General features: G+C 40.9%; 1 protein-coding gene across 1 annotated transcript in view; it reads right to left on the reverse strand.

Moving 5' to 3' along the window:
* Positions 1-2,377: 2,377 nt before the first annotated feature.
* The window catches only part of OPRM1 (opioid receptor mu 1), a 64,136-nt gene continuing 51,773 nt past the window's right edge, over positions 2,378-14,740 (reverse strand). Inside the window, exon 4 of the mRNA XM_006139989.3 lies at positions 2,378-3,633. Within this exon, the coding sequence (XP_006140051.1) occupies positions 3,595-3,633 (39 nt within the window). The 3' untranslated portion in view covers positions 2,378-3,594. The remainder of the gene's footprint in view (positions 3,634-14,740) is intronic.

A 14,740-nucleotide genomic window follows, 5' to 3' on the forward strand; every position in this document is an offset into this window, starting at 1 on the left:
TTTTTAGAAGACTTTTTTTTTTTTTTTTTTTAGGTTTTTGTTATAGGGTGCATGCGCTTCCCAGAAAGACAGAGAGAGACAGAGAGACAGAAAGCGAGAAATCACCCCCCAGGGGGGAATGGCCACACCTCAATCCCTTCTCCTCCATTCTCCTCTTGGGATCTTGGGCACACAGGTACACGTGCCTGGCGTGAGTTTAAACAACCAGGTCCAGGACTCAAACTGGGGTCGACTACATGGGAGTCCAGCGACATAACCATTATGCCAACTGCTGGTCCCTTTAGAAGAGTTTTTAAGACCGTCAATTGTCTATTTCTTTGTTGGACCATGCTTTAAATATCCAGGTTAAGGGCCATGCTTTAAATGTCAGGGTTAAGAGTCCTGCTTTTTCTGATGCACACGAAATGCCATTCTGTTGTCAGAGGCATCCCTGGAAGTGCTACCTGCCTTCTTAAGAAGTTCCCTTTCAGGATGTCAGGATTTTGTGTCAACAGTCATTCAAAGATTGTTCTTTTTTTTTTTTTGACAACTTTTCATTTATAATTTTCATTATAAACGGGGAGAATTTGCCACTGGGTAGGTCAAGTTTCTGATATACACTATTTCACTTGATCTTGACCACAACCCAGTTAGGTTGCTCTCTGGATCCACACCTGTAAGAGGAGACTGAACTTGGCGAGTTTAAATATGTTACTCAAAACCACAAAGCCAAAATAGTTCATACCGTGTATTTAGATATGGGCTGTATGACTCTGAAGCTCAAGCTTTTAGCCTCTTCCCTAAACTCTTTATTTGCTGCCATCAAATTGTTAAGGTGTCAATGAACAGCAATGGCTTAAAACAAAAGTATGATCAATCCTCTTCTGAGGCTTATACTTCCCTTCCCCTCACTCTAAGGTGTTTAGTAGCAGGGTTCCAGAACTTTCTCCTTCCCCAGTTGAGTCTCATCACCCCACTTCTCTCCTTTCCTGTGATTGTCAAGGAAAGAAGGACATGGAAGTGGGGGTCGGGGGGGGGTAGGGACAGAGACTGAAAGAGAAAAGGCCACTAACTGGACACAATAAACTAGAATTTCACAGCAAGTGATCAGATATAGATGCAAACTTGACTTCACAGCTACAGTTCACATTACTGGGATATCAAACTGATAAGAAATCCCACCCATACACACAAGGGTGAACTAAGCAGGAAGAACAAAGCCAAATATTTTATTTGCCTTCAGATTTCCAATCGTCTGAGTCAGAGCGGTTACCTCTGTATTTTCCATGGAATTGCAAGGTCCATCTTGCAATTGCTATGTGCCCAGAACCATCTGCAGAGAGCAAATTTGCAACAAAAATGGCTTTGGAAAAAATATTGACAACATATTTATCATTTACTTTAGAACACCCTATTTTAAAAATAAACCCCTCTTGTACATTCAACATAGACTATAAAAGACTGCATGAAAAAAATGTTATTCTCATATGTGACGTTTGTAAGGGAAACATGGATCAGCAACATGTCAGATAATCTACACTGAGAGATATTTATTAGGTAGAAACAATAGTTTCTGAGGAATGGCCTTTAAAGCAAAAACCAATACTTTGTCATGCCTTGTGGGTACTCATGTTTTCATAGCCTATTAACAGCATAAATTTTTCTTCCGGTGACTTATATACAGAGATTTTATTCTCCCTTACTATATTTCATTTGCATGATCTATTTTACTTGTGGAAGCTCTAGTAGTATGTATATATATGTAAATGTACACACACACACACACACACACACATTTGTATCTATTTAACTTCCTAAATCTTTTTTAAGGCTCTGGTTTTAAGTATTTTCATAGGAAAATGTAAAAATTTCAACAGCATGTACATCTATTCTGGGATATAATATGTGAGAAATGGAGATGACTAGAGGCAGACATGAGAAATCATCAGAAGGAAACACGAAGACCCTCCTCTTGGCATATGTCTTTTTCTCATCTAATGGGTACATAATGGGGTTCATGTAACTCCCACCAATTTGATCTGAGGTGGTAGATTCGATTATTTGGATCCATGACATCTGTTTTTGTGAAACATTGCCTTTGGATGTCTGCTACCTATTTGTAACTTGTTAGATTGATGAAAGAATGCAAATGTTTTAGTAGTGACTGCTAATCCACTTAGACTTGGGAATCAGCCTAAGGGAAGCCAGCCCTGCACTTTTAATGTATCTTCATAGATAACCACAATGCACTTGATTCATTTAATCGATGCTGACAAAGTTCAAGGTGGAGGGCTTTTCGGCATGGGCCATCTGACTTGATCATCTGCACAGAGCAAACAAAATGAGTGATTGCAATCTCTACTATGTTTTCTAGCAGAGGAAACCAGTCAGAGTGGACAGCTGTCCCAGAAAACCAGTTTAGTAGACTGACTTTTTACAAAGGAAATCCTCACCTTTAGCAGAGATCAAAAGGAACAAACTATTGATGATGATGTTACATAAACACATTCTTCAGGGACATATTTCTGGGCCATTGTTAATATTTCATGTCCAAATAACTACACAGGATGAAAAAGCAGATCACATATTCTGAGTCTTTCCATCTTGAGATTAAGCTTATTGGGTCTACATCTTTTAAAGAAAGTATAAACTGTCTTGGCCATCGACGAAATCATCTGTCATTTTTTCATACCAATTCGAATATTTTGAGTTGAGTTAAAAAATAAATACTATGTACAAGGAGCATGCATGATGGAGAAACTACTGAGAAATGAAAAGTCCATTTTAATGCTAGACATCTTGCATGAATGAAGTGATGAGCTCATTGGCCAATTGTTAACCTCTTGTGAGCATGTAGGTGAGAGCATGGGAATCATACAGGTAAAACTGCTGAGTCAACCACTGAAAGACCAAAACTGAACAATCCTTTTATAATTCTTAGGAAGTACTTGCCATGCACAAGAATCACCCTTTCGCAAATGACTGCACTGTGTTTTAGCTTACATTTCACGTTAATCTTTTCCTTTAACAATTATGGAGCCAGCTGGAATAGAATACCAATTTAAAGAATTCCAAACCATGAAATGGAAGCAGAAATGATGTCTTATCTAGATAATAATTTAAAAGTGGACATTAGGTGGTCAAAAATAGAATAAGTAATCCCTTACAAAAGACTAGAAAGACTTGGACTTTTATCGGAGGTAGCATTTACTTTATGTGTTACTATAGTGAATTGAACAATCAATGATTTTTCTTTGATGAGGTCATAAATATCTGCTTAAAAATGAAATATTACATACATAAGGGTCATTTTCACTGATGACCCCATTACACATACCATGGTGTGTTTTGGTCCCACTGAACATCTTCCATGTGATTATATACACAAGCTGGACTTAACAGTGTGTTAGATTTCTTTCCTTCTGAGTGCTTGATTTAGTGTGGGTATCCTTCTCATGTGCAGAGGCGAATGGCCGGAGGACAGAATTTTGATGACTCAGAAGCAGGAACTTTCCTTAGGAAACTAGAGAGCCTCCTACACATTCTGACAGCAACCTGCTTCAGTATAGGTGGCGGTGTCTAAGTTGGGTGTGGGTCTGAATAACATGGATACAGTTAGGGCAATGGAGCAGTTTCTGCTTCCAGATTTTCCAGCTGAAAGAAAGAGCAAAGACAGTGAGCGTTTCAGACCTGATTGCAGCACACAATATTGAGCATCTTTTATGCATAAGAATCATATTGAAGACCTTCATGTATATTTTAACTTGTAATCTTCATGGTTTTTTCCGTAAATGTCAAGATGTTGGTTAATCTCTTCAATCATCATGAATAATGTCTTGCATCATCATGAACGTACATACTCTTATTTATATTTGTGTACACCACTGAAGAATTGCATATTAGGTATCATAGAGATATGATTGATGTTTTCCTTGCAAAAATGCACCTCAATTCTCTCTCTCTCTCTCTCCCCGCTTTGCTGAACTTTGCCAGGTGGTCCCACAGACCAGGTTGCTCTCTCAGAACTTTGACTGCCTAACCCTGCATTTCTGAGTCTTTATGTGAAATTCTTTAAGCAGAAAATGCATGAGGGTGGGGTAAGATCTCTTTATTCCCAGGAGGGAAACACACTCTATAGAGGGCACAATAGAGGTAGGGAAGAGCTGTGGGAATGGGGACAAACATTAACTTTTATGCTTTTTTGTTTTATTTTATTTTATTTTTTTTGGTTTTGCTATAAGGTGCTTGGGCTCACAGGAGAGAAAGGGGGGGGGGAGAGGGAGAAAGAGAGAGAGAGAGAGAGGGAGAGAGAGAGAGGAGAGAGATCATCCCTTTTCTCCTCTTGAGCTTTTAGACATGCACATATATGTTGCCCAGTGTGTTTTCCAAACTGCTGGGTCTGGAACTCAACCTGTGTAGTTGGCCATGTGGGATCCAGCTGCCTTAACCACCACGCCACTTGTTGGCCTTCATGTCTCTTTTTCACATTTATGCTCAAGTACTATTAGAACCAAGTTCTCTTGAAGAGCAAACACTACACTTATATCCAGATTAGAAATGGCAAGATGGGAAAGGAGGCAAGAATAATTACGGGGGCAGGAGGCATGGCAGCTCCCAAGGTTGAATATGTACTTCGCATTGATACTTTATGTGCTCTTTTGTGAATGCTCCTGATGCCCAAAGGAGATTTTCTTGACCTGGAAGAGCACTTACAGAGGGATGACATTCGAACACAATACATACACAACAGATCCCAGCTCAACTTTTGGTTCTCTTTCATGCTTTAAAATTTTTTCTTTAGAAAATTCTAGGATTATGAAAGGAAACCACGGCTTTGACTAGACTGAAACGCAATAGGGCTAATGAAAAATGCAATGATCTCAACCTATTAGCCCTGATGGACTGTGAGAAAAACTAATGGGATCTAGAGGCTTGTGGTGGATGATTGCCACTGGGTTCTGTTGGCGTTGCAGTCCCTGCTGTTCCAGACAGAGTGACTGTAAATTAATCAGTTGCCCAGGATAGCACTGTATGCCATAACTTTGGGCATGACTTTTCTCCATTCCTTTTACATTCAAAGATTAAAGCCCTTCTTCTGACTGAGCCTCCAGGACAGATTTACTGTGCTGTCTGGGGTTCTGGACTCAGCCTCTCTGGCACATGACTTACTTTGATGGGGAAAGAGCACCTTAGATCCTACAGGTGTTGGCAGGAAGGAGTAATTAATGTACTTTTTGTCTCTGAATTTTTGTCCCTCAGTCTTGCAAGACAATGGTCCCTAGAGATAAGGAGCAGCTCTGGCTGACTGCTCATTCCAGCACTGGCTCACTATCCCAGCCACATGCTGTGGGATCAGGAGGACTCTTGTCCTGCTTGGCCCCAAATGGTGCTGTTGTGCCTGGTCTTATCAAAGGCAGCTTCTGAAAATTCATCTCCCTTGTGATGCACATTCAGACAGGTAATGCTGGCTTTAGTTAACTTGTATCAATTCATCTGCTTCTCCTGAAACCTGAGTGCTCTCGAATTGTCATGTATGGTGAGCCAGGCTTCGACTACTTGGGGACCTTGCCCATATGGCCTTATCAAACAGACTTAATGTGATCCAAATCGGTTGTATTATTTGAAGCCAGAGGGTGGCACTCTGGGGTAGTGCAATGCTCTGTGAGGCATTCCACCGATGAATTCTGGTTTAGGAATCTGGGAGGGGTCCGGTTTAGATCTGGAGACCTCTATGAGTATGCTGGGCTCATGATCTGGGATGGCTGGAGGCTTGGGGTGGATTACAACATCAGAACCCTGCTGGTTGGCCCCCTCTCTCTCTCTTACTCATGAAAGAAACAGGTGATAGGTGAATTATTGGGAGAGATGGTCCACTGAGTGTCCTTGCTGGTTCTTGCTGATTTGAGATGAACAGCAAGGCCCATCTTCTCTCTCTCTCTCTCTTTAGAGATTTTATTGGGTATGTGTACTCACTGGAGAGATAGAGACAGAGAGACAGAAAGTGAGATATCACCCCCCAATAGGGATGGGCACAGTGCAATCCCTTCTCCATTCTCCTCTCAGGATTTTGGGCATGCACACACATGCGTCTCACGTGAGTTTTAAGCCACTGGGTCTAGGACTCGAACCGCAGTTGACTATGTGGGAGTCCAGCAATGTAACCATTATGCCATCTGCTAGTCCCAGCAAAGTCCATTTTCTAACCCTAAATTATTTCTATAACTAGTCACCTAGGCAGTTAGAACTTCCACACTGCCTGATCACATAAGGATCTCAGCATGACCACTTTGTGACTTGCTCCTGGGGGAGAAAGATTGGTTAGTTTACTGCTTGTGGCAAAAGATTCTGAACCCTCAGCTCTCGGCTCCTCGGCCACAGTGCAGCGCAGTGTAGTATAAGTGCAGTGGTAATCTGGGTTCGTAGTGCTGTGTATGAGACATGGGGCAGGGGACCCAGCCCCACCATGCTGATGCTCCTGTTGGTTGCTGTGCTGTGAGTAATCAAGAGTTTTCTGTCCATAGATTCACACTATTTTGGGCACCCATAGAGTTGTGACAAGCTGGCCTGATTGCCTGCTAAGATATATCCTTTGGGATATTGGAATTCCCTGCCACCTTTCTAAAGCTTGGCTTCTTTCCTAAGAAAAAACTATGGTATAGTTGCACATTTCAGTATATTGGACATTTGGCATTAGATGTAAGAATTTGATATGTGTATCTGATACGTAGATATATCAATAATTTTCTTCTATAAGTTTTTCATTTTTGTCAATAATTTTTAAACTGTAATTTTCCAGGAGAGAACTTGAAAATCCTCTTCAGCTACTTTTGGGCCCATTAAAAAAATAAGATGTTTGAAAAGCTCTTAGGGTTTTATTGAAAACACTTTTAATCTCTCTCTCTACAAAGATTGGTGTGTATTTCCTGCAGTTTTGGAGTTGGAGGGAATTTGAGAGGTTATCTTTTCAATTCTTTCCATCTATGACAGGAGATGGAAGCCCTGAGAGGAGAAGTGACAAGCCCAAGTGTGGAGGGTGAGGGAAACAGGTTTTTAATACGTGTGCCTTACCACCACTTCCCTCCACTTTGTGTTCTTCCTCCTGTTTGAGATGCCATCCAAAGTTGTAATGGGTGTCAGTAACAGAGCAGGGTCCTTTCGGAGCTGACCAGAGTTTCAGCCAGTAATAGGCTTCAAACATCTCATTACAGAGCTTGCAAACACAGCCACACACAGCACCCTTGGAACTAATGACTCAGAGGCAAAGAGTCCCATGAACCTAAGTTACAGAGAGTACCCCCCACCCCCTTCAAAAAATCTCAGTGCCCCTCTGATCAAACACCTTGGGATCTAGAGCACAGGGGGCCCAACCTTGATAAAGAAGAATCTTAGGAGAGGTGGAATGATATGGTAGTTTAAAGGATCCAGACCTGATTTGCTATATGCTTCTTTCTGCTTTTAATGAGGATTTGTTTTGTTCAACATAATAAATAATTCATTCTCATGAAAGAAAATGATTACTTTTTGGTGGTTACTTTTGTTATCCACTAAACGAAGCAGGCCTCCAAATCTGAATGAGATGATAAATCTAACCCTGGGATTAATCCTAATTCTTGGGTAGTCAATAGAGGCCGGGAGGGCCAGTTGTGGCATGGTAGCTAAGGTGACTGTATCCTATATGGCCAACTGCATGGGCTGACTCTCAAACTGGTGACCTGAGAAACACACAGGGCACATGAGCCTATGTGCCCAAAATCCTGAAAGGAGAGAGCTGCAAGAGAAGAGATTGCAGTGTGACCATTCCCCACTGGAAAAAGGGGTGCTTTCTCACTTTCCCTCTCTCTCTCTTTCTCTCTGTCTCTCATCCATGAGCACAAGTGCCCTATGGCAATACATATTATTTTTTAAGTAAAGGCTGAGAAAATCCTGCCTGCAAAGAGGTCTTTCAGGCAACTACAGTGTGAGCCATCAAAGTCACACAGGTAGTCATGGGTAGGGCTAGCAGCAGAGCCCAGGTTCCCCTGCTTCCAATCTGGTGTTCTACCCCAGGAAGATACTGTAATCTTCAACCATTGCTAGGCTTCTCACAGCTGAGTGTAGATGACTTTTAAAAGAAATCTATTTTCTGCAAAGTTATTTCATTCAAAACAAAAGAACGTTTCAATTACAATGCTTATTCTTAGCAATGTGTAGTTTAATTCAATAAAAACATATCTCAAAGCCACATGGACTTTTTTCTTTATAACTATATCCATAAAGTGACAAGCTTCAAAACAAAGCATAACAAAAGTGACATCCTAAGCAAAACAAATCCTGTTTTGTTTTCAGAAAGTTTTCATATCTCCTTTGTATACTGAAGTATAAAGACCACATATTTTAAATGAATGAGGAGAATAACAGTTTAAGAATCAATTTTTGGGATTCTGGTTAATGCCTGAATTTATGAGATATAGCCATTTAGCCCAGTGAAACATTTAATTTTAAATTCATGGCTAACCGAGACTGATGCTCTATAGTAGTTTTATTTTTAGATAAATTTTAAATTGAATTAATTATTATTATTATTTAACTTGACCAGAGAAAGACAGAGAGAGAGGATGAAAGTGAGAAAGCAAAACACTAGGTCCGGCATTTGAACCGTGGTCTATCACATGGTAGTCCAGTGGCTTAATGACTAGACCACCTGCTAGACCCTGCAGTGGGCTTTAAAAGAACTGCTCAGTGAAACCTTTTTTCTGTGAAATGTTATAAGGTGTCCCTTGATAAACTGGGCTTGTGCTCAGATAGATTTGAGAAATTTGGTTTGAAAAATGAAATGTTATACAGCCAAGTTGCTGTGGCTCAGTGGTAACCCAAGTGCCTTGAGAGGCTAGAAGTCATGTGGTAACTACGGGTTCAGATCCCGGGGCCAGTCTGAAAACAGATGAGGTTCGTACATGGGTGCCCAAAGGGGTTGAAGGGTTGGGAAAAGTGGATCTCGTTGTGTTGAGACCCTGCTGAGGGTTCTCTCTCCTGTGCACATGCTCCATCCATTAACAAAAAACCAAATGTTATATGTAGTAGTGATGTTCTATGGGAGTCTGGTTGAACTTAAAACATTGAAAATCTTGGGACCAGCAGTTAGCATAATGTCTATGTCACTGAACTCTCATGTTGTTGACCGCAGTTTGAGTCTTAGACCCGGTGGCTTAAAACTCATGCCCGGCGCATGTGTGTGTGTGCCCAAGATCCCGAGAGGAGAATGGAGGAGAAGGGATTGCGGCATGGCCATCCCCCTGGGGGTGATGTCTTGCTTTCTTTCTCTCCTTTGTTTCTGTGGGGAGACCAGAGCATATGCAAAAAAAAAAAAAAAAAAAAAAAAAAACAAAAACAAAAACAAAACTCTCCACCAAAAAAAAAAAAAAGAAAAAAAAATCTTATTCAGAGAGTCATTTCCTTTGACTCCCAAATCTCAGCATCTGAATTCTCTCAACACTTTTTTGTAATATAGGCAAAATGCTGATGTTTAAACACTACAGGTTTCTACTAATAAGGAAATCTCTGTGTCTCAAAGCTTAGAAAATGCTTTCAAAATTCACCAAGTTGGAGACCAGCAATTAACGTAATAGCTGTGTCGCTGGACTCCCACATAGTCGACCGCGGTTCGAGTCCCGGACCTGGTGGCTTAAACTCATGCTGAGCGCGTGTGCGTGTGTGCCCAAGATCCCGAGAGAAGAATGGAGGAGAAGGGATTACGGCGTGGCCATCCCCCCTGGGGGGATGATTTCTCGCTTTCTATCTCTCTGTCTCTCTCTTTCTTTCTGGCGAGCACACGTGCCCTATAGAGAAAACCTCTTCAAAAAAAGAAGAAAAAAAAATTCACCAAGTTGTATACATTAAATATCAAGAGGTATACCTTTTTGTATGTCAGTCATACCTCTAGAAAGTAGTTTAAAAATTCTCTCTTTGGTGTATTAAATTACAGTTTATCATAACTTGCACCCACTAGCTTTTATTAGTATATTAACAAAGGTTATATTGTGTAGTTTTATTCCTTATCTACATTCCTTTAAGTATACTATAACTCTCTTGATCTCTTTGAGTCTTCTATTTCCCAGGGTAATCATGTGCAGATATTTGAACTCCCTTCCCATCTTCATCACTCATCTTAGAACATAACTTAATCTGCTTATTTTATTCCTGAAGTGTTATCTGTTAGAATGAGGTTAACATTTCCTGAGCTCTAGACACTAGAATTCCAATGATGTGATCTATTGCAATAGTTTAGATGGCCCATATTATACTGTTGGTTCATGAGGCAAAATTCGTATGACCTCATTTCATATTTTCTATCACTCACATGCTATGCTTTTTTAAAGTGGGATTCCCCACCCTCAACCCTGCCACAGGCTCGCAGGCTCACCAGGGAGACAGAGACATAGAGAGGGTAAGTGAGAAATTGCTCCTCAGCGGGATGGCCATGCTGCTATCCTTTCTCCCCCATTCTTCTCTTGGGATTTTGAGCAGGCATACACCTGATTTTCCACCTGATTTTCAAGCCAGCAGTTCCAAGACTTGAACTGTGGTCAGCCATGTGGGAGTTCAGGACCTCACACCACCTCCTGGTCTCTTAAACTTGGATTTTAATTTTATTATTATTTATAAATGTTATTTATTTTTTAAAAACACACTTTTTGAAATAATTTATGTATTTAATTAAATTTGCTTTTATTTATCTTTTTAATTTGACTAGACAGAGACAGAGAAAGAAAGGGAAAGTGAGAAAGCAAGCTGTCAGATCCGGGACTCTAACTGCAGTCAGCCATGTGGGAGTCTAGCACCTTAGGCACTATGGCACCTTCCAGTCCCTATAAAGTTTATTTTTTGAGAGAGAGGGGAATGAAAGGAGAGGGAAGAAGACATTCCCAACAGGATTTTTTTTGGGGGAGAGATTTTTGCCACAGGGCAGGTGCACTCGCCATACAGACAGAGCAGAGAGAGAGAGAGAGAGAGAGAGAGAGAGGCAGAAAGCGAGAAATCACCCCCCAGGGGGGATGACCACTCCTCAATCCCTTCTCCTCCATTCTCCTCTCAGGATCTTAGGCAGGCACGCACACGCATCTGGCGTGGGTTTTAAGCCATAGGGTCCAGGATGTGAACCGCGGTTGACAACATAGGAGTCCAGTGACATAGCCATTACGCTAACTGCTGGTCCCCCAACAGGATCTTAACACCACAATCTACTTCCAGCTTCAGCCAGCCCCCATCACTGTCATGTTCACACCTGTGTGCACAGGAAGACCTCTGACCATGAACCTGGTACCTGCCCACATAGCTGCAACATCATAGCATGTTGTCACTACTGCGCGACTGGGCCTGGCCACTGCTTCATGGTTTGGACGAAATTTTTCTCTAGTAACTACTGTATTTCCAGTTTTGACTTATTCTTCAAGTATGTTTGGTTGCTAATCCTACCATCTGATTATTCAGCTTTCCCACTGATGGGAACTCTTAAAATGGGAGTCAGATGAAAAACTTACAAACCTACCTCATTGTCCCATTTTACCCAGGTCATATTTAAACATTGCATAATGTTACAGAACCAATAAGAGACATTGACTATTTTGTTGAAAACACTATTTATGTTGGGTTTACCTGGTTTCTTTAGCAAGTAATTCTCTAAGAATATAAACTTTGTTTTCTCCCAACTAATCTTATTGTGGTTCTCAGAGGTTACTTGTATCTTTTCCAAGTGTTCTAAAAAATACATTTTAATAACCTAACCTAAGCTCTGAAAACAATGTGCAGGATGCTAAGTATTCTGTGATTTTCAGTTGCTACTAGGTAAGCTTGGGACATTATTTCTTTATCCTAGTTTTTCAGAACTTCTTCTATTCTTCTTTGCTTCAGAGATTGTGGTTTGTGTCTCATTAATTGTGTTTCATCTCCCTGTTCTCTTAATGTTTTAATATCACCAGGAGATTTGACCCCATTTAGAGTTTTTTAGAGTTCTTTAACAGTATCTTCACTTTTATTGGGCTTTTATTCTTTCTTAATAATGTTTTAGCCTGAAGATCATTTTCTCTGAGTGAGAAGCTTCAAGTAATTACAAAGGCTGAAGAATTGTGCTGTCCTCTTCCTTTGTATTAATATTGAATCTTTTGCTCTGCCACTGCTGGGCAGCCCAGGCAGCTTTCTTCGGAGAACTCATTGTCATGTTTCAGAGAAGGATTAGACTAAGTTCTGGGCAACTGGGGTCTTACTCTAACTCCCTCAGGCTTGACTTGAAGGACACCATAACTAATTTGGACCTTGATAGTACTTCATCTATTAAACACAGTGGATTGGGATAGATCAGACGTTCTCGACTATTGATAATCTTTCTCCTTAGAGGCATTTTTTCATAACTCTTTTTATTTGAAGAGAGATTTTTGCTATAGGACACGTGCACTCACAAGAGGAATAGAGAAAAAGTGAGGCATAACCCCTCATTCCCAGGGTGGATGGCTGTGTCGCAATCCCTTCTCCTCCATTCTCCTCTCGGGATTTTGGGCATGCATGCACATGAATGTGGTGTGAGTTTCAAGCTGCTGGGTCCAGGATTAAAACCTCAGTTGGTCATGTGGGGGGTTCATTGCCTTAACCACTATGCCACCTATTGGCCACATCATTACTCTTAAATTTTCTTTATAGGAGGTGTGATTTGTTTGTTGGAGAAAAGGGAAAGAAGACGATATATCAGTAAAACCTCACTGAGTTGCTTAGAATAATAACACTGGCCAGTTGCCTGATGCTTTGCATGGATAATCAAACACCAACCTTATTGCAAACTGAAGTGGAAACTACTACTGTTATCACCATTCCTATGGATGAGAAAATGGAAACATATAGAGTTTCAGATACTTGCCTAAGGACACTCAGCTGTCAGTGGTAGAATCTGAGTAAATAATGGAGTCCTCAAAAATGTCAAGATTTCATACTACATTTGCTATCCTAATCTAATTATGTAATTTCCCCTTACCTACTAGAAGTTTTTATTAAATTATTAAGTTGATAGGAGCTGGCTAGTGGTGCAGTGGTAAAATGCACTGCTCTGTGAGGGATGTCCACATGGAAAGGTTCTGAGTTTGCATCAGAGACCTCTCTGCGTATGCCAGACACATATATGCCTACACCCCAGAACTGGCTGGACTGTGGCATTAAGACTCTTCTGGGGGTTCTGTGATTCTGTTGGTCTCTTTGTGTATGTGTGTGTATTGATCACGAAAGAACTAAAAAAAAAAATAAATTTGAGAACTTACTAAATTTACATGTGTTACAGTTTACATGAAATACAGTTATCAGACTTTTTCTTCAGTTAAGAAAATGTTTCTAAACTCTTTGAAAACTAGATATTTGGAAAGGTATCACTATCATCTTTTATAGTTAGGGAAAAAAGACATACAATGAAATAAAAATTATTTCTGACCTACAATTTCCCCAACTGTGGAAGAAAGAAGTTTGGACGAAATGATCTTAGTGTTCTTTTTCAGTTCTAATACTCTAAGAGTGGTGAATATTTTGCATCTGCTTAATAAATCCAGTTGCATTATTGGGATTTAGATGTTGATATTTACTTAAATACAGCCATTTGAAAGTCTGCTTGTTCCACCAGATTTTTTTTTAAGAGGTTTTTGCTATAGGGCGTGTGCCAGACAGACAAAGAGAGACAAAGAGACAGAAAGCAAGAAATCACCTCCCAGGGGGGATGACCACGCTGCAATCCTTTCTCCTCCATTTTTCTCTTGGGATTTTGGGCACGCACGCACACGCGCCCTGCTTGAGTTTTAAGCCACTGGGTCCGGGACGCGAACTGCGGTCTACTACATGGATGTCCAGCAACATAGCCATTACGCTAACTGCTGGTCCTGCCACCAGATTTTTGAAGCAACTAAAAAAATATTCAATTACTGAGACCAACAGATGGTGTAGAAGTTATGTCACTGGATTCCCACATGGCTGACTGAGGTTTGCGTCCTGGACCTGGTAGCTTGAAAATCATGCTGGGTGCACATGCGTGTGTATCCAAAATCCCAGGAGGAGAATGGATTGTGGTGTGGCCATCCCCCAGGCAAGTGATTTCTCACTTTCCCTCCCACTGCCTTTGTCTGTTCTGTCTCTCTGGTGAGAACATGTGCCATAAAGTAAAAACTTCTTAAAAGTTTTTTAAAAACGAAAAACATTCAGTGTCGGGAACCAGCAGTTAGCGTAATGGCTATGTTGCTGGACTCCCACGTAGTCGACCGCGGTTCGTGTCCCAGACCCAGTGGCTTAAAACTCATGCCGGGTGCGTGTGCGTGCGTGCCCAAGATCCCGAGAGGAGAATGGAGGAGAAGGGATTGCGGTGTGACCATCCCCCCTAGGGGGTGATTTCTCGCTTTCTGTCTCTATGTCTCTCTCTGTCTGTCTGGCGAGCGCACGCGCCCTACAGTGAAAATCTCTCCCCCCCCCAAAAAAGAAAAACATTCAGTGTTGAAGTGCATGCAAGCCATACTACAAGCTCCACTTGTAGCATTTAAGACTTATAAAACAAAAACCCTTTCTTTCTTTCTTTTTCCTTCTTTCTTTTTCTTTCTTTCTTTCTTTCTAGAGCTGGCTTCATGAATTTTTAAAACTACTTGTTTTTATTTATTTATGTATCTATTGGGTCTGGGACTGAACTGTAGTTGGCAATGTGAGAATTCAGCACCTCAACTACTACACTACCTTCTGGACCCTCACAATCTCTCTCTCTCTCTCTCTATAT

The sequence above is a fragment of the Tupaia chinensis genome, unplaced genomic scaffold, assembly GCF_000334495.1.
Source record: "Tupaia chinensis unplaced genomic scaffold, TupChi_1.0 Scaffold000014_1, whole genome shotgun sequence".
In the NCBI taxonomy this organism is placed as follows: Eukaryota; Metazoa; Chordata; class Mammalia; order Scandentia; family Tupaiidae; genus Tupaia; species Tupaia belangeri.